This window comes from Ictalurus punctatus, chromosome 29 (genome assembly GCF_001660625.3).
Source record: "Ictalurus punctatus breed USDA103 chromosome 29, Coco_2.0, whole genome shotgun sequence".
In the NCBI taxonomy this organism is placed as follows: domain Eukaryota; kingdom Metazoa; phylum Chordata; class Actinopteri; order Siluriformes; family Ictaluridae; genus Ictalurus; species Ictalurus punctatus.
In genome coordinates, this window is record NC_030444.2 from 6,211,969 (window position 1) to 6,232,549 (window position 20,581).

General features: G+C 39.6%; 1 protein-coding gene across 9 annotated transcripts in view; it reads left to right on the forward strand.

Moving 5' to 3' along the window:
* The window catches only part of LOC108260767 (collagen alpha-1(XIX) chain), a 250,068-nt gene that overhangs the window by 153,013 nt on the left and 76,474 nt on the right, over positions 1-20,581 (forward strand). For 7 of the 9 annotated variants that reach the window (XR_008393821.1, XM_053677725.1, XM_047152377.2 and 4 more), the window contains 8 exons: positions 1,403-1,444; positions 4,040-4,117; positions 4,399-4,434; positions 4,542-4,595; positions 12,413-12,457; positions 15,433-15,474; positions 20,067-20,171; positions 20,336-20,389. Coding sequence is in view for 8 of the 9 variants with exons in the window: in XM_053677725.1 (XP_053533700.1) it covers positions 1,403-1,444; positions 4,040-4,117; positions 4,399-4,434; positions 4,542-4,595; positions 12,413-12,457; positions 15,433-15,474; positions 20,067-20,171; positions 20,336-20,389 (456 nt within the window). In the remaining variant the exon portion in view is untranslated. The remainder of the gene's footprint in view (positions 1-1,402; positions 1,445-4,039; positions 4,118-4,398; positions 4,435-4,541; positions 4,596-12,412; positions 12,458-15,432; positions 15,475-20,066; positions 20,172-20,335; positions 20,390-20,581) is intronic. The other 2 variants (XM_047152375.2, XM_053677724.1) reach the window with 2 other exon arrangements.

Consider the following 20,581-nt stretch of genomic DNA (forward strand, 5'->3'; position numbering starts at 1 on the left):
AATTCACCAGTCTACAGTAAGGCAAACATTTTACAAATGGAGATACTTTGGGACTGTTGCTACTCTACCAAGAATTGAGTGCCTAGTCAAAATGACACCAAGAGCACATCAAAGACTCATCAATGAGGTAAAGAAACAACCCCGAATGACAGCCAAAGATTTGAAGGCATTATTGGAACTGGCTAACATCATTGTTCATGAGTCTACAATACGTAAAACATTGAACAAGCAGGGTATCTATGGCAGGACTCCACAATGGAAGCCACTGCTTACAAAAAAGTACATTGCTGCACGTCTGAAGTTTGCAAAAGAGCACACTGACATTCCACAGCGGTATTGGCAAAATGTTTTTGGACCGATGAAACTAAGATTGAACTATTTGGAAAAACCACACAGCACTACATCTGGCGTAGAAAGGGCAGAGCATATCATCATGAAAACATCACCCCAACCGTAAAGTATGGTGGAGGAAACATCATATCTTGAGCCTGCTTTGCTGCATCAGGCCCTGGCCAGCTTGCAGTCATTGAGGGGAAGATGAAATCCCAAGAATATCAGACAATTCTTCAGGATAATGTGAGAATGTCTGTACATCAGCTGAAACTGTGTAGAAGTTGGGTGATGCAACAGGACAAAGACCCAAAACACCGGAGCAAGTCCACAACAGAATGGCTTCAGAAAAACAAAATCTGCCTTTTGGAGTGGCCAAGTCAGAGCCCACACCTCAACCCAATGGAGATGCTATGGAATGACTTGAAGAAAGCCATACACATGAGATGTCCAAAGAATATGACAGAGCTAAAACAGTTCTGCCAGGAGGAATGGGCTAAAATTCCTCCTGAACGATGTGCAGGTCTGATCCACAGCTACAGGAAGCGCCTGGTTGAGGTTATTGCTGCCAGGGGGGTCAACCAGTTATTAATTCTAAGGGTTCACTTACTTTTTCCACTGCCATTTTGAATGTTGAATGAGTGTGTTCAATAAAGACATGAGGGATCAGAATTTATTTTGTGTTATTATTTTAGGCACATTATATTTGTCAATACCCTTGACTTAGATGGAGATCAGATCACATTTTATGACAAATTTATGCAGAAATCCATGAAATTCCAAAAGGTTCACATACTTTTTCTTGCCACTGTAAATACTTACAGGTCATTGTACTTGTGCTTGGCTGTTTTTATGGCGTGTCCTCTATCTTCCTCACTCACTCAATTTCAATATGAATTTTATCCTGGTCAGGGTCGTGGTGGATTTGGTGCCATCCCGGGTACACACCCTGGATGGGACACCAGTCCATTGCAGCTCTATTGTCCTGTATTGTTTAACTCAAAGTTAATTCTTGGTTGGTGTCTTAGGCATGGTTTCCCCTAAAATATCATTTTACATACTTTTTTGATAGGCAGAGGTAGTACCTGGGCCAAGAGGATCAAGAGGGCAAAAGGTGGGTCACAATAGTTACAGTGCCTTGCAGAAGTATTCAACCCACCTAAAAGTCATCATCTGCAAAAATGCTGTATTCAACCCCTTTAGAGTACTTCCCCCATTCTTTTTGGACGGTTGTTCTGGTTGCTTGGATGCTTGTGGACCACAATTTTCAAATAGAGCCACAGATTCTTGATTGGATTGAGATATTGACTTTGACTTGATCACTGTTTAACAATCACGTTTTTGTGTTCAACCACTCTTTTGTTGCTTTGGCCTGTTGAATGGTGAAGTTTCTCCAAGCTTTCTTAAAGAATCTCCTTTATTTGCACCATTGATCTGTCCCAGATGCCCAGTCCCCACTGAGAAAATGCATCCCCACAACAAGATGCTGCCACCCCAATACTTCACTTTTGGGACAGTGTTTGTTGAAGAATGGGCAATGTTAGGATATTGCATTTTGAATTTAGTATTTTTTCATCTGACTTCAAAACATTTTAACTGGGTCACTCTGAACTCTAGACCACTTTGATGTGATTTATCTTCAGTAATGGATTCTTTCTAGCCACCCTCCCATACAGGCTATTTGTATGCAGAATTCTTGCTATCGTTGACTGGCGCACCTTCACTCCAATCTCAGCCAATGACCTCTGTGGCTTAAAAGTGATTATTGGCCTCTCTGTGACTTCCCTTACAACTTGTTGTGACTTCCCTTACAAATCCCTTCTTGCTCTGATGCCGAGTTTTGAGGGATAGCCTTGTCTGGGCACTAGCTGGGTGGTATGATGCACCTTCCATTTCCTCACAATTGATCCAGCAGTGCTTACTTGGACATCCAATCACTTGGATATTATTTTGTAGCCTTTTCCTATCTTGTGCATGTTTGTAACTTCTCTAATTTCCTTAGAATGCTCTTTGGTCTTCATTTTCAAAGCTTTCCTTCAGTTTCAGTCTGACCAATTGTGCTTGAACTAAGGGGGCTTTCATAAGGAAAGGTTAACTTTTTTAATGATTCACAGATAGACTAACTGTCAAAGTCAGTTGTGTCTTTATTATTATTGTTAAGGCAATATACATTATTTTCTTTGTAAACTTGAAACTGCCACAGCAATACTTTTGTAAACAGCAGTTTTCAATTAGTAATTTTTGTCATGGGATTTTTTCTTACATAAAACCAATAGCACTTTAAATTAATTTTGAGGTCAAAATTTGAGGTCTTTTAAAAATAGAATATGACACAGCACAAAATGCACAAGTGACATTTGCACTCCACATGAATTTGATGACTTTTAAGGGGGTTGAATACCTTTGCAAGGCACTGTTTGTGTGTAAAAATGCAACAGTTATACCTATGATCTCTAATGCCCACTTTATTTTCCTGTCCATCGGCTTATTCTACTGCTAACTGATTTGATCACAATTTTTTGTGGACACAGATATTATTGTTTACTATATTAGAGAAGTAAATTGTTAATATTATTTATAAAAGTAAATTAAGTTTATTATTATTATTATTATTATTATTATTGTTGTTGTTGTTAATAATAATAATAGTAATAATAATAACAAACGTTGATTATATTTTGTCAAACTATAAAAGAAGCATTTTTCTTGGTTAGCTGAAATATGAAATATGTTACATGTAAATATGAAAAATGTCAATTGCATTTTTGTAAATGCATACTCTCACTGTCCACTTTATTAGGAGCACCTGCACATTCATACAGTTATTTAATCATTCAATCATGTGGCAGCAGCACAATGCATAAAATCATGCAGATACAGATCAAGAGCTTCAGTTAATGTTCATATCAAACATCAGAATGGGGAAAATGTGATCTCTGTGATTTTATCTGTGGCAGGGTTGTTGGTACCAGTTGAACTGGTTTGATTATTTCAGAAACTGTTGATCTCCTGGGAATTTCACACACAACAGTTTCTAGCGTTTACACAGAATGGTGCGAAAAACAAAACAAAAAAAATTCTGTGAGCAAAGGGTCTGCAGGTTGAAACTTGTTGATGAGAAAAATCAGAGGAGACTGACTGACAGGAAGTCTATAGTAACTCAAATAAGCACTCTTTACAACCATGATGAGCAGAAAAGGATCTCGGAATGCACAACACATCAAACCTTTAGGTGGATACACTACAATAGTAGAAGACCACATCAGTTTCCACTCCTGTCAGCCAAGAACAGAAATCCGAGGCTATCATGGGCACAGACTCACCGAAACTAGACAGTTGAAGACTGGAAAAAGACCAGTCTAGTGAGTGTTGTGTGAGAAAATCCGAGGACATCAGCAGTTTATGAAATACTCAAACCAACTCATCTAGCACCAACAACCATGCCACAGATAAAGTCATAGATATCATGTTTCTTCATTCTGATGTGAAGCTCTTGATCTGTTTCTGCATGATTATTTGCCTTGCGCTGCTGTCACATTATTGGCTGATTAGGTAATTGCATGAGTGTACAGGTGTTCCTAATAATGTGGATGGTGATTGTACATTGTGAATTTATCTTTTTAAATGATGTCCTGCAGTGGTGAATAGCCTAAATTAACATAGTGTTTAATATGTTAAATACTTGGCCTTTATCTTTTCTCTCTGTTAGGGAGAGAGGGGAATGCCAGGGATACCAGGAGAGCCAGGAGAGAAAGGAGAACCTGGGGTGGGAATTCGTGGTCCACCTGTAAGAGTATTCTATATTATTAAATTATTGCCTCGATTGGATTTTATTTGGGGCATCAGTTTTACCAAAATACAAGTAAACAAATCACTATTGCAAGTTCTCTTACTAATTCTTTGGTTTAAGGGCTTTGTGATTATGATAGAATTAATTGAGATATATGATGCCTTCGGACTCACAGGAAAGCTGACTTCAAAGTAGACATTTTAAGGGTACAAATCATTGTCTTGTGAATCACTGTCCTGTGAAATGTGGCCAAATGATTTTTCCTGTTACATCTAAAGGGCATGATGGGACCAAAGGGGGAGCCAGGAGTAGAGGTACATTCTTAATGACGTTTATTGTTTCTCTGTTTTTCCTTACTGAATGCAGTGTTGCATAGATTAAGTACGAAAGATTGTATTAAGCTGATGCTTCTTTGTCTTAGGGTCCACATGGCCCTCCAGGTTTACAAGGTCCTCCTGGAGCCCCAGGAAGCGAGGTATCACTTGTCTAGTTTTGAATCTTATTTTTCACTGTCTTTCCCTGTTTCTCTTTCTCATTCTGAGCCATAAGATAAAATCATAGGTGCTGAACTAATTTTATAATCTATACACAAACTCATAAATTGTTTATCAAATCTGTAAGAAAAATAAGAATGTTATGTGCAATGTTGGCTCCTAATTTATTTGAAAACCACAAACAATAAACAAAACACTAAGTACTAAAATAGTACTAAACAATACATTTAAACAAAGTGCAAGACAAGACAACAATATACACTTAGACTTTATTAGGAACACCTGTACACGTACTTATTCATGCAACTATCTAATCAGCCAATCATGTAGCAGCAGTGCAATGCAAAAATTCATGCAGATACGGGGCTGCAGCTTTGGGTAATGTTCACATCAACCACTGATATTCGTAATTTTGCCTGTGGCATAATTGTTGGTGCCAGAAAATTTCTGCACAACTGTCTCTAGAGTTTACTCAGAATGGTGCAATAAAGAAAAAACATCCAGTGAGCGGCAGTTCTGCAAATAGAAATGCCTTGTTGATGTGAGACGTCAACGGAGAATGGCCTGGTTTGGCCTGACAGAAAGGCTACTGTAACTCAGATAACCACTCTGTACAATTGTGATGAGCAGAAAAGCATCTCAGTATGCACGACACATTGAACCTTGAGGCGGATGGGTTACAACAGCAGAAGACCAAGTCAGGTTCCACTTCTCTCAGCCAAGAACAGAAAGCTGAGGCTGCAGTGGGCACAGACTCATCAAAATTTACCTCCTTATGTTTCAACATCTCGAAGAATTGAGGCTATTTTGAGAGCCTTAGGGAGGATTTCCTAGTATTAGCTGTTATTAGTATTAGGAAATCCTAGTATTTCCCAGTGTTCCTAATAAAGTGCTCAATGAGTATAAAATTATGCTTACAAAAATACAGCTCATTTTACAAAAATAGAACCCATGTTATAATTTATTTGTATTTAATTACTATTAATTGAACATAGATTGGTAAATAATAAAGAAAAAATGTGGACAATTGTTGCACCAAAGACCTTACTCTTTATATTTGTGGTCAAACTCTCAATCTTAATGGGACCAGATTGATACTTTATTAAAGTTTATTTGTTAAACAAGTAAACTGGTTAGTTCAGATAGACTCATAGGCACTGCTGCTGATTGTGAGCTGTATTCATAGTTGAGTTAAGTGTTTGTAGTGAGTATATTGTGATTGTGAATCAATAATTATTGTTATCTGATTTCTATTACATCCCTCCATAATCTATGCGGTAATCTATACAATGGAGCTTGAAAGTTTGAGAACCCTTTAGAATTTTCTATATTTTTGCATGAATATGTCCCAAAACATCAGATCAGTCCAAAAGTAGACAAATTGAGCCAAATTAAACAAATAAGACAAATATATTATACTTGGTCATTTATTTATTAAGGAAAATGATCCAGTATTACATATCTGTGAGTGGAAAGTATGTGAACCTTTAAGAATACAAGTTAATTTGAAGGTGAAATTAGAGTCAGGTGTTTTCAATCATGGGATGACAATCAGGTGTGAGTGAGTGCCCTGTTTTATTTAAAGAACAGGGATTTATCAAAGTCTGATCTTCACAACACATTTGTCGAAGTATGTCATGGCACAAATAAAGGAGATTTCTGAGGAACTCAGAAAAAATAGTTGTTGATGATCATCAGGCTGGAAAAGGTTACATAACCATCTTTAAATAGTTTGGACTCCACCAATCCACAGTCAGACAGATTGTGTACAAATGAATAAAATTCAAGACTCCCCAGGAGTAGTCAACCAACAAAGATCATTCCAAGAGCAAGACGTATAATAGTCTGTGAGGTCACATAGGAACCCAGGGTAACTTTTAAGCAACTAAAGGCCTCTCCCACAATGGCTAATGTTCATGTTCATGTTCATGAGTCCATCATCAGGAGAACACTAACAACAGTGGTGTTCATTGCAGAGTTGCAAGGAGAAAGCCACTGCTCTGTGGGTCATGCAGCAAGACAATGACCATAAGCACACAAGTTGTTCTACCATGGAATGGTTAAAGAAGAATATAGTTAATGTTTTGGAATTGCTAAGTCAAAGTCCTGACCTTAATCCAACAGAAATGCTGTGGAAGGACCTGAAGCAAGCAGTTCAGGTTTCAGTTGCAGTTTCAGAAGAAACCCACCAATATCCCAGAGTTGAAGCTGTTCCCTTTCAAAGGGAACTCCACGTTGCGTTTAGCATTAACACTATGGGAGCGCCCCTCACGCGTATGACCGGCATCTGAAGCTTGTGTAAAATCATGCCTATTTATAGGCCTGCCATGATCAGGTGACGTGGCAATTAAGCGCGTCGCATGATAAATAATGTATATGGCACTTGTGAACCGTGCCATCAGCCTTATTATCTTCAGTGAGACTGCATGTCGGTTGTTTGCGTAAAGAAACAAAAAGACGCTTCATTTCCTTTCTATATTTTCTCAAAATCTCTGGACTTTTCTATTCCTTTAAAAAAAAGAGAAGAAAAAAGGAATGACAGAGAGAGAAAAATATGAGTGAGAGAATTCAGGAAGTGTGTTACGTGCTCCCGTTTCATCACGGGGAGTAGTGCACACTTTCTGTGTGAAGTGTCTAGAGCTGGAAAATGCGATGGCAGCCTCGAGAGGCTGCGCATTGTAACGCCTACATTAGGTACCTCCGCTCGCAACTCGCTCTCTTCTCGGAGGCCGAAGCGAGTTGGGTTTCAGAGCCTCACGGATCTCAGGTCTGGGGGATCTCTTATGGATCCAGAAGGGGAGCTGGAGATGGGCGCTGCTCTATCTCTTGCTCTCTCTTCCGGGTCCGGCTCTCCACTGGATCCTTCCACTATAGAAAGCCAAAAGGGGGGAAAAAACAGGAAAAACACACAAAAATAATAGTAATAATTCCTCTGTGACGCCGAGGAGCCAGAAGGATGTGCTAAAAACTGGGAGCAGCATATAAAGAGCTGCTTGAAGTGATTACTAAGGCTGGATGAGCCTTTTTCTCCCCAGTGAAAGTAAAGTCCCCTCACAATGCAGAAAACTCCCCTTTCTTCCAGAAGTGCATGACAAAATATCAGGCTTCTGGGGGAAAACCATGCATAAGCCGTATTTATAACCCCACAATGTTGGATTATTCGGCCATTGTGGGGAATGAACAGCATGGCTATTTAGCTATGCTGAAGGTAGAGGAGGCGCTTTCGAGCTACCTCTATCCATTGACGGCAGGTAATTTAGGGGGCCGGCTTTACCATCCAAGCCACCGTGTAAGGCCTACCATCCAATCCACCGTGTAAGGCCACCGTGGCATTGGTGGGTAAGGCCTATGCAGTATTAGTCTTGCTTGTGAGTCACTGCAGACAATGACAGTGTGGCCTACCAAGCAGACCTGCTGAGTGTGCTCAACATATGGCGGCATTCAGCCAGTTCCTTCCCTGTTGTGTTGAGTTCACCCGGGCATCCACGAGTGGAGCCCAGGCCAGCACTAGTACGAGGGAGACACAGAAGGCGAGTATGGCAGCCTGCCAACCCGCGCAGACAGCCAGGGGAAACGGGCGGCCACAGTCCCGGCCTGCTACTAGACCTGATCTGAGAATGGTCATAGAGGCCATGCAAACAAAGAAGAATGGTCCTGAGGGGCCATGGAGGCCATATCAGGGGACATGAGGTTTTTAGGGCAGTTAGCCCCCAGTGCTACTGTAGGGCCTCCCCTAGCCAAGGCTGTCCCAAGTTTTCAGTGTTCTCTGGTCAGTGAACTGTCACAGGGATACGAAAATTTATGCTTTCCCTCCAGTAGAATGTGGAATAGTTAACGTCACTAAAAGACCATCTGGCAGCGTGGAAACTACTGCCAAATGTGTCTCCATGGGTTCTGTCTACCGTAGAAAAGGGTACCGGGTCCAGTTTAGAGCTCGACTCCCCTGGTTCAGAGGTGTGCTCACCACAGTAGTCATCACAGACCAGAGCCCGACGTTAGAGCAGGAAGTAAGATCCCTCTTGGAAAAAGGGGCCATAGAACATGTACCCCGTTCCCTGAGGGAGGGAGGTTTTTACAGCCGTTAATTCCTGGTCCGCGAAATAATAGAGGCATATGCGGCCAATTTTAGATCTGTGTCATCTGAACTGTACTCTTTGGACATACAGGTTCAAGAAGCTGATGCCCAAATTTATCGCTCCACAGATTCAGTTTGAGGACTGGTTTGTGACGATAGATTTAAAAGGTGTATAATTCCACATAGAAATATCACCAGCTTTATCCCCTTGCACCTTCACAAAGTGCATGGATGTCATTCTGGCTCCATTGTGACTCCAGAGCATCCGTGTACTAAACTACCTGGACGGCTGGTTAATTTTACGACGTTCCAGGGAACTGGTGATTCAACATCGCGATGTAGTTCTTGTCCACATGAAGAGCTTGGCACTCAGGTTTAACCTCAGAAAAGTATGAGGGCATTTCAATGAGGGCATTTCTATCCCCAACATGCGTAGGGTCAATCCTATCAACACTGAGCAAGATCTGGATCTGGATCTTGGGAGACTATTGGAGCTTATGAGCCTATTGCACAGGAGACCGTTTCAGAGGTGGCTGAGAAGTTGGGGGTTTTGTCCAAGGATGAAACCTCTGAGAGTAATCAGTGTCATGCGGCGATGCCTAAGTGCTCTGAGAATTTGAGTGTCCCCTCTATCTCCTTAGTGTCTCCTTAGTGCAAGAAGAGGAGCACAGAGGTGGTATCATATATCGACCACCAGGGAGGATTATGTCGGCACCCCCTGTTCAGGCAGGTGCAACTAATTCTGCTCTGGGCAGAGGGAAAGTTTTGTCAGTGAGTGCAATGTACATTCTGGGCAACTGGAATATGGGGCAGACATCCTGTTGAGGCAGGGGCTGAGGCCCAGGGATTGGTGGCTCCATCCACAAGTGGTGGAATCCATATGGCGGAGGTTTGGCCAAGCGGGACTGCATGTGTTCGCCTCTGAGGAAACAACACACGGCCCGCTGTGGTTCGCCTCACTCCTCCCACACAATTAGGGCTGGACGCCATGGTGCACATGTGGCCGAGGAAACATCTGTACGCTTTTCCCCCGATCGATCTGCTCCCACAAGTTCTAGACAGTCTATGTCTGCTGCTAGTAGCACCTTATTGGCCAGCTCGAATATGTTTCTCAGAGATAATATCCCTGCTAGATGGCACTCCTTGGGAGATTCCCATCCGCAGGGATCCACAGTAGACCCAGTGAACTGTGCAATAGCTACAGTCCTGAAGTTCTTACAAGAACATTTCTCAGCGGGGGGGCTCCTTCTACAATCAGGGTTTACATGGCCGCCATTTCGGCCAGTCACTCCCCTGTTGATGCAACCTCTGTGGGACATCATCCTCTAACTTCGAGGTTTTTGCGAGGTGTCAGGTGGCTGGGACTTTCTGTGGTCCTGGAAGGTCTGTCAGCTGCCCCCTTTGAGCCCTTAGAGTCAGCCTCTGAGAAGCTTCTGACTCTAAAGGTAGCTCTTCTGCGGGCCCTGACGTCTCTCAAGCGAGTAGTAGATCTACAAGCTCTCTCAGTTGCCCCATCCTGCCTTGCCTTTACCCCTGGATTAGCCAAGGCCTTCCTGTATCCTATGCCGGATTATATTCCTACGATGCCTACATCTGCTGCCCAGCCTGTGGTTTTGCAGACTTTCTGCCCTCCTCTGTTCCTCACACTGGAACAAGAGAGAATGCTCCTACTATGTCCAGTAAGGGCTCTCTGTACTTACCTCCACCGCTCCGGCCAATGGTGTAAGTCGGAGCAGCTGCTGGTCTGCTTGGCGGAACAGTAGAGTTGTTGCTGTGTCAAAGCAGCGCATCTCTAATTGAATAGAGGAAGCTATCCAACGGGGTAGCCTTACAGAATGTGTGTTCTGCTGCAGGGTTGTCTATGCCACACACATTCATGCGATATTACAGCCTGGATATTCATTCCGCCCCGGGCTCGAATGTCTTGCACTGACCCTCGGGCTTGGGTCTTTTTGAACAGGCCATACCCTCGGTATGATGGAGTGTGTATTCTCGTTCCCATAGTGTTATGCTAAACGCAACGTGGAGTTCAGCAACTCAAAAAAACTCATAAAAAGTGTTATAAAATACATCCTACATCCAAAAAAATCACTATTTCCTTAAATATAAGGACTATTCCTTAAAGACTATTTCCTTTTCTTTAGTCTAAGTATTCTATATCTTTTTTGTGGTGCTACTGAAAAAAATTTGTCTTAAACCCTTCTACTAAAGAATAATCTGCTATCCTCAGAGGTGTGAACTACATATAGGTAACGTGCATATACTGATTGTGGCATGCATAAAATCAACTGAAAAACTGCATACTTACAGTATATCTTAATATGAGCAACTTTCCCTGAGTAAATATTGACATGACAAATATTGGGACTTAAGTCGGAAACTCTGTATACGGTCTTGTAGGTCAACTGTATGACCCATATGCAGTTCACTACACGTTCTTAATTAAAGTGATTCAAATCTACAGTATCTCACAAAAGTGAGTACACCCCTCACATTTTTGCAAATATTTGATTATATCTTTTCATCTGACTACACTGAAGAAATGACACTTTGCTACAATGTAAAGTAGTGCGTGTACAGCTTGTGTAACAGTGTAAATTTTCTGTTCCCTCAAAATAACTCAACACACAGCCATTAATGTCTAAACCGCAACAAAAGTGAGTACACCCCTAAGTGAAAATTTCCAAATTGGGCCCAATTAGCCATTTTCCCTTCCTGGTGTCATGTGACTTGTTAGTGTTACAAGTTCTCAGGTGTGAATGGGGAGGAGGTGTGTTAAATTTGGTGTCATCGCTCTCACACTCCCTCATACTGGTCACTGGAAGTTCAACATGGCACCTCATGGCAAAGAACTCTCTAAGGATCTGAAAAAAAGAATTGTTGTTCTACATAAAGATGGCCTATGCTATTATAAGATTGCCAAGACCCTGACACTGAGCTGCAGCACGGTGGCCAATACCATACATCAGTTTTACAGTACAGGTTCCACTCAGAACAGGCCTCAAATTTTTGAAGAATCTGATGCCATCCACCAGGATGATGAAGATGAGATGTGGGTGGACCTTCCAGCAGGACAACGATCCAAAGCATACATCAAAGGAAACTCTCAATTGGTTTCAGAAAAAAAAATCAAGGTGTTAGAATGGCCCAGTCAATCACCTGATTGATCCCACTGAACAAGATTTAAAGATAATATGTCTAGAAGAATGGGCCAAAATCACACCTGAATACTGTGGCTGATTAATCTCTTCATTCAGGAAGTATCTTGAAGCTGTCATTACAAACAAAGGCTTCTCCACTAAGTATTAAATACATTTTAGTTAGCGTGTTCAATACTTTTTTTTTTTTCCTGTGCCATTCCACTTTATTACACATAACTTTATTTATGGACTTTAATGTTTGGATTTCTTAATATGTCTGAATTTCTTGCGTTAATACCAAAGTCTGGTGACAATTTCATGCGAATAGCCTCATTGGAAATGTGTTTACTGAAAAAAATGTTGACGCGTTCAGTACTTATTTCCCCCACTAGTTGGAATCTAACCACTAATCTAACCAATTATCAGTTTATGCCTAGACAGTCTTACTTATGTGTTATAATTACAGCCATTTCCCATGAACTGAACAGAGCCAACAATGTCTTTTTGCAAGCATGTATCTGGTTGTTTATGCAGTTATTTTTCCCTATTAGTATCTGACTATGTCTTCTGCTGTTACATTAAGGGACCTCCAGGTCGTGAGGGCAGACCAGGACCTCCTGGTGAACCGGTGAGTTCAGTTCTCCGAGCATGTATGCAAATACAATTCTGCATTTAAAGATCCATATGTGGCATGAACCAGTCATGAAATAGATTGGACAGACCACAAGAAAATTAAAAATGTACAATTTAATAATTATGTGCACATGCTATGTAATACACTTAGTTACCAGTTTATGTTTACACACTGTACATTTTATCAGGTACAACTACTGTACCATATTCTTTTATTCATTGCTTACAGTTTGACAGGATAATCATAAGTCCAGCACATACTGCAGTCATCCAATGATTATTAATATTATCTCTTATTTTATATGAATGGGCCAACACCATTTATAGATTAATAGAATTAATTCTACAACAGTTAGTTCCGGTCCACTAATTTGATTGGTTGAGTGGCGTTCCAAGAGTGCTTATATTTCCTATAACTGCACGGGTACATTTCACTCTGCATGGCTATTGAACCAGTATATACTAATCAGAATGTGTGTGTAGTATAACTAAAATCCCGGAAATATTACAACCACCATTTTGGTATTGTCACGTGACCTTCGACGTCATCATAACGACAAAATGCACATCAGGAAAGTTAACTGAATTAGCTATTTTAATCTGGTTAACAGGTTGAGATTAATTTGTTACCATTCGCTTGGCTGTCTAAGGCATGATGGAGATCACAAAAAAAAGGTTTCAAGTGCTGTGACAACTGTTTCCCTGTTTAAACCTTCAAAAAGTTAACAATGTATTTGGGTATTGTTAAACAAGTCCTGTTTTAACCAAGGTTTAATACTTAAAAAGAGCCTACTGTCATGTATCAGGGAAGGAACTCTGGACTCCAGTTCCCAGCAGCCACTGCACCACACTCATCAGTCACATGACCACCTGCATGTCACTGTAGTCACTTCCTGTTGTGTTACAGGGACTGTCACTGCCAGTTTCACAAGTTTGGCGAGTTCTGGCAACATGGTTCTCAAACTAGCTGCGTTTACATTGACAACAATAATCCACTCTTAATCTTAAGACCATACACTAATTAAGAAACTACCATGTAAACAGCAATTTTTACATACCTAACTCACGTTCGCCTCAAACCTCCAGGGTCCGGGGTTTGAGCCCTGCCGTGGCCCTGTGTGTGCGGAGTTTGCATGGTCTCCCCGTGCTGCGGGGGTTTCCTCCCCCAGTCCAAAGACATGCATGGTAGGCCGATTGGCATGTCTAAAGTGTCCGTAGTGTATGAATGGGTGTGTGAGTATGTATGTGAGTGCCCTGCGATGGATTGGCACCCTGTCCAGGGTGTACCCCGCCTTGTGCCCGATGCTCCCTGGGATAGGCTCCAGGTTCCCCGTGACCCTGAAAAGGAGTAAGTGGTAGAAGATAGATGGATGGATGGGGTTCTACTACTGATTTTTGAATGAGTTTGTATGGGGGAAAGTTAATCAGAAAATTTTATCTGGAATTTCACATGATGTGGAAATGGTGATGAAAGTAATCACACACTCGCCTCCCACAATATTCCGAGGTATGATCCGTCTTTTTAAGTCAAACTGTGCGGAACTAGTTAGGATCAGAATATTTCATATGGAGATAGTAAATTTAAAAAACAGTGTCTCTGGTTCCCTGTTTGCTCTTCTAGACTATTTTTTTTAACATGAGTGTGGGATCAATTACCAAATTGGATTTACTGCTTCTGTGGACCAAGCTTACAATTATTATAAAAATAATAATAATGAGTACATGCCCACCACCTGGTATGGCAGCTGCTTCATACTGAAAGGGAAAGTCCTCAAAGGGTTGTTAAAACAGCTCAGAAAATCATTGGCACACACTTACCACCAGTAAAGAACATATACACTACACAGTGCCTCAGAAAGACAGAGCGAATCAGATACAACCACAGTGTCCTGTATCAGGAAACTCTGGACTCCAGTTCCCATCAGCCACTGCACTGCACTACATGTCACATGACCACCTGCACCTGATTCACGTTTCTGTTAATGAGCACTCTTGTGTGTATATATAGCCATTGTCTGCACTGTTTCTTGGTCTTTCGTTGTCTTAGACTTCTGTCTTCTATGTCATGGTGTTTTGTTTCATGCCACGGTGCTATGCCAAGTTGCCTTCGTGTCTTTGTTTTGTTGTATGTTTGTTTAATAAGTGTTATAATCTGCATTTTCTTCTGCCTAAACCTCGATAAGTGACACAGTCACCCTGCACAGGCACTTTTCTGCCCTCTGGCTCAGGACTATTTGAACACACATTATGCGATTCAGGAATAGTTTCTACCCCAATTCCATAATGTTCAACACACATTAATGTGTAATAACAGTAATGACACTGGGCACTTTGTGATAGCACTAATGTCACTTTGCAACTTGACAATGAGGCAATAATGACAATACAATAAGGCATAAAGTGACAAGTTGCAAAGTGACATTAGTGCTATCACAAAGTGCCCAGTGTCATTACTGTTATTACACATTAATGTGTGTTGAACATTATGTTATTGAACATTAAGCAATTGTTATTTTTTGTAATTCTTGTACACAGAAACATGCATAGCAGTGATGTATCTATTGTAATCCTGAATTGTCTATAGTGTGTGGAGCAGAATTCAAGAAAGTTTTTCATTGTAGTTGTACTGTACACATGACTAAACAACTTTGACTTTGAACTCTTTTTCTGAGGTTCTCAGAGAACTTCTTTTTGTGCCATGATACACTTCCACAGACATGTGTTGTGAAGGTCATACTTTGATAGATCCCTGTTCTTTAAATAAAATGGGGCTTTCACTCACACCTGATTGTCGTCCAATTGATTGAAATTGACTGACTCTAATTTCACAGTCAAATTAACTGCTAATCCTAGAGGTTCACATACTTTGCAGACTCACAGATATGTAATATTGGATCATTTTCCTTAATAAATAAATTAAGTATAATATTTTTTGTTTGTATTAACTCTTCTAATGTTTTCTTCTTTCAGACAGCACTGCCAATTGTTGGAGATGTTGGCTCACTTCTGAAGGTATTGTGTTTTTCATAGTCTCTCTAGTTGTCTTGTAAGTATGTACTCGGTTCATACCAAGGTCTTTGTCTATATTATTCTATAGAGACAATATTCATGATTGACTAAAACAGAGGTTTTACAACAACAAGCAGGCTAAGACAGTTCAGTTTCATTTGAAAAATTCAAGCATGATGTCCTCTTATAATTATTAGAATTTTTCTTACTAGGGGTTAGTACATAAGAATTATAATGGTCATGTTTCTTAAAGTAATCAGTCTCATAAAATTATATGGATGTTAATATTCAAGGCTTTAGATATTAGTAAAATAATTCACTATAATTAATTAATCGATTAAATTCATTAATAATGTAAATTGCCTTAAATAAACTATTATATCATAATTATTAATTAAAAATAATAATAGTGACAAAGTTTTAGAGTTCTTCAATGGTAGTTTGGCTTCAGTTTTGATCTGAAGGACAGCAAACACAAGAATAGAGTAATTTTTATTGACCATTTAAATCAGCAAAAACAGGTAGCGGTGCATTATAAAAATGGCAGTGAATGTTTTAAATGAGTAGATATTTGTGTGTGTATAAACAATATTGCTGCCTCTTGTCAGTCAGCTTTAATCATGGGGGCTTAATTTATTCAGACAGCTCTAACGTATGTTTTCATGGATTTGCATGAAATTTGAAACATACTTTATATGCATTACAAGATTTTGAGATCATGTGCAAAGTGACAAAAACAAGCTTAATAAACATGTCAGTTTTCAGCAGGTATGTGACAGGGTAAACAGTGAGCTGTTGTTAATAACTTAAAAATATTGTCCCTCTAAGGACACCCTAATAACTGATACAGTCTCACTCAACCTGGCCTCTAGAAGTGCTATCTTTTGTAAAATAAGGGGTTCAGTGAAAGTTCTTTTTTGCGAGGTTTTGTTTCCTTTTAACCCTAAAAATGTCTTTTTGACCATTTAGCTCCACCCACTCAAATGTTTGATAATGTGCAATACTGCAGCATACACATCACATTTTTTCCATTAAGTCACATACAGGCAATAGTGTAAAACATGTCAGCATAATTCCTGAGTCCTCCTAAATCATTTTGCTTTATGGTTTAATTACTTTTCTCTGATATACTTTCTGCCATCTTTAATTAAAGATTAGGATCTTTAATCTTTAATTAAAATAAATAAATAAATAAAACTTTTTCCCCAAAAGCAGTCCTAGGCCATTCATCCAATGCATAAAATATCAAATTTATCAAGTAGAAAGGTTGCTGACAAAACCATACCGAAACAATTTGGCCACTACAGGTCAATGAAATTTTAGCCTATTGCATGTACTGTATGTGCTAAAATAGCTGTATTTTCTGATTGCAAATTCAAATTTAGCATAACTTTACAATACCTGGACAGTAGGACACTCTCTAGCCACCCTTTAAATTTCATAACAGTAGTGGCTGCTATAACTAATAAATGCACATATCTATTCACCGATCTGATATATGAGGATGAAATTTGCTTAGCTTTTTTTTGTAAAAATTTAAAACTTATGTGAAGTATTTTTCTAATTAATATATTTGAGGAAGAAATACGGCTTCTCAAAAACTGCATGTTCAGGAAATGGCAAACTTTTGGACCCTGAGCTGTGTGTGAGTGTGCATGTGTGTGACTTTAATAAGCCAAATGCATAATACCCTTGTGAAAAAATCCTAAAGGATTCCAATAAGGAACTTGTACAGGATTATCATTAGAATTTCTATCATATTTTGGAACCATTCCTATAAAATTCCTATAGAAATTGTCTTTAGGACAAGATATAAATATCCTGTAGGACCACTTCTATAAGATTCTTTAATGGAATCCATTTGGGTTCCTATCTAGATCTATATGGGAATTCAATGTGATGTTTTTAAGAATCAGCGCATTTATCAAAATTGCCATATTCACCATATAAGTTAAATGACATGAAAAAATTTGCAAAAAAAAGTTATCCAATAGCAATTGGGCTAGTGTGAAAATGTATTTGCCCCCATAGTTACTAATTCCCCAATTCTATGAAACTGCATTCATAATGGAGTTCAGCTGGACTAGGCGTGACCAGCCCTGATAACTGGCAGCCCTGTTCAATCAAATCAACACTTAAATAGAACTTTTTCAACAGCATGAAGTTGATTAAAAGGTCATGCCAAAGTTTAAATAAATTCCAGAAATGTTGAAGAAGAAGGTGATTTCAAAGCTATTTCAGAGGCTCTGGGACTCCAAAGGACCACAGTGAGAGCCGTTATCTCCAAATGGAAAAACTTTCCCAGAAGTGTCCGACCTTCCAAAATTCCTCCAAGACCATGGCAACTACTCTTCCAAGAAGTCACAAAAGAGCCAAGGACAAGATCGAAGGAACTACTGTCTTTGAGGTCCTTGTTTTGTGTGAGGGGCTGCCCTATAAAATGCACACAGTGTCTTGTTACTGATAGTCTAATCTCCTTAAGAAAGATGTGTTCAAGTGATCCATGCCCAGTCATAAGTTTCAGAGGACATGGTGGAGGGAGTGCCCATGTGTCAGGGTCTGGACAGCTTGCAATCAGTGAAGGAACAATGAATTAAAATTAATCAAGAACTTTTACAGGAGAATATCTGGGTAGCACGTAATCACATGAAGCTTAATAAAAGTGTACCCACTTTATCCTGGTTAAGGTTGTTGTGGATCTGGAGTCTATTCCAGGAACACTAGAGCGTTGGAGAGCTCAACCTGGATGAGACAATAGAGCACCATCTGTACATAACAAGAGGCAATCTTGTACGGCCAATCCACCTACCAGTATGTTCCTGTGAGGTGGGACAAAATTGGAAAACCCAGATGAAACACAGGGAGAAAATGAACCTTCACACCGACTGCAACCCAAACTCAGGATCAAACCTGGAGCCCAGCTCTGGGAGTGTATATACACTCACCATCCACTTTATTAGGAACATCTGTACACCTACACATTCATGCCAGTTATCTAATCAGTCAATCATGTGGTAGCAGCTCATTGCAAAAAATCATGCAGATACAGGTCAAGAGCTTCAGTTAATGCTCACATCTAACATCACATAGGTAAAAAATGTCATCAATCCACTGGAACTCGATGCCTCTTTGCTGTTAGAGGGTGTAGTTGCAAAAGAAGCATGCTGCTTATACACATGGATGAGCTGATTAGCATTGTACACCTGACACCTATTTACTCTGCTAGATTAACAAGCTCTCTTTCACTGCGTTTACATGAGCTGCGTTTACATGGACAATAATAATCCACTCTTAACCCGATTAAGACCATACTTTGATTAAGAAACTACCATGTAAACAGCAATTTTTACTTACCTTAATCTAATTAAGGTCATACTCGAATTAAGCTCTAATCGAATTAAGACAGGTGGAGTACTCCTGTTTTAGTCGCACTATGGACGTGTATTACAGATATGTAAACACCTTAATCACATTATTATCTTAATCAGAGTAAGGTCAATAATTAGATTACTGCTGTAAACGTAACTTTACTGCTGGTAAACATAGTCTTTGTGTGTGCCCCTCTCTCTTTAGATATTTAGTGTGGTCTGAGCATAATTTGGTGTGAACCTGAGTTTGACAAGGCAGAGGTGCAGCCAAATTTCATTGATCAAAACACTTTTTACTTTCTGCCATGAAAATTGGAGAAAATGAATGAGTGGTTAAAATGTAAAGAAAAAAAAATCTTGCTATCGTAGTCCCACATGATTTGCTGTCTTTGGTTAATAAGAGGGAAATAATTCAGAAACCTAATATGTTGTGCCACAAAATTGCCCATGAAATAGCCTATGCTCAGTATATTTAAAAATGTAGAGTAAAAAAATTAAGTAAAATATTCATTACATCAAAATCATTGTGTTTTTATCTTATTCAAATAGAATAGTGAAGATGTGGGTGTGGTTAAATGACAGTGCAGAATGTGACCTACAGAGTGTGTTAGTGAAAGTTTCATATACATTGTCTGCTTTTGACAGAAATTTGATATCAGAGAATCATAAATACAAAGTTTCATGAATTTTCAGAAAATGTTATGGCTCCCAATGTTTACCTAATAGAACTGGCACAAAGAATCGTCTTATTTGCAAATGAAACATCATTAAAACATACCAAATTATGTTTTAACATTTGTTTTAATATAACATAATTATGTGTGTTTCACAAAATGTCAGTAGGAAACAGTATTTATTTCCTTCACTGGTTGTTCAACTTACTTAGGCAACTATGAATAAAAAATAAATGGCCAGGACACAACATCTGCTTGTACTGGGTGCCAGGGCTAATGATTTGTCCACTACTGCTCAGATAAAGGGAAAGAAAAGCATGGTGTGGCCATAGGCTTACAATTGAATTATTTGTAATGCGTTTCCTTTCAGGTACTTGCAGTTATAAGTAATTAATGATGAATTAATGATTCTGCTGAGAAACACTTTGTGCTACATGCAGGTGCAGATTATTAGGCACACAGATTAAAGTACCACAGCATTCATTGTATGAAATTACACATATCGTGTGTGTGTGTGTGTTTGTGTGTTCACTTATGTTTATTGTGACTGTAGAATGCCTGCAGTGTGTGCCAGATGGGAAGACCAGGATTACCTGGACAGAAAGGGGAGAAGGGAGCACCTGGAGCTCCTGGTGGAGTGGGCATTCAAGGAGACAAAGTAAGTGTCTGACCAAACAAAAAACTATCACAGACTAAACTAACACCAACTTCCAATACTTTTATAGTTACTCTAACAGTAAAACAAAATCTTTTGTAGCCTTTGTTTTGTTTGAAAATGGGAAAAAATTCGAGTACACAATCCCTATTTGTTCTGTTTCATAGTGTAATCAAGGTCTGAGAGGCCCACATGGTAACCCTGGAAAAGAGGGTCCTAAGGTAAGAACAGACAAAGCTTTGACTATAATTTGTCTAGCTTATTTTCTGTATGTATGCATGTGTGTGTGTGTGTGTGTGTGTGTGTGTATATATATATAATATATATGGACAGATATCTGGTTTACAGAAAACATCACTCCATGCAGCTCAAGGCATGTTTAAGGGACTTTCATCCCTTAAAAAAATATGTGA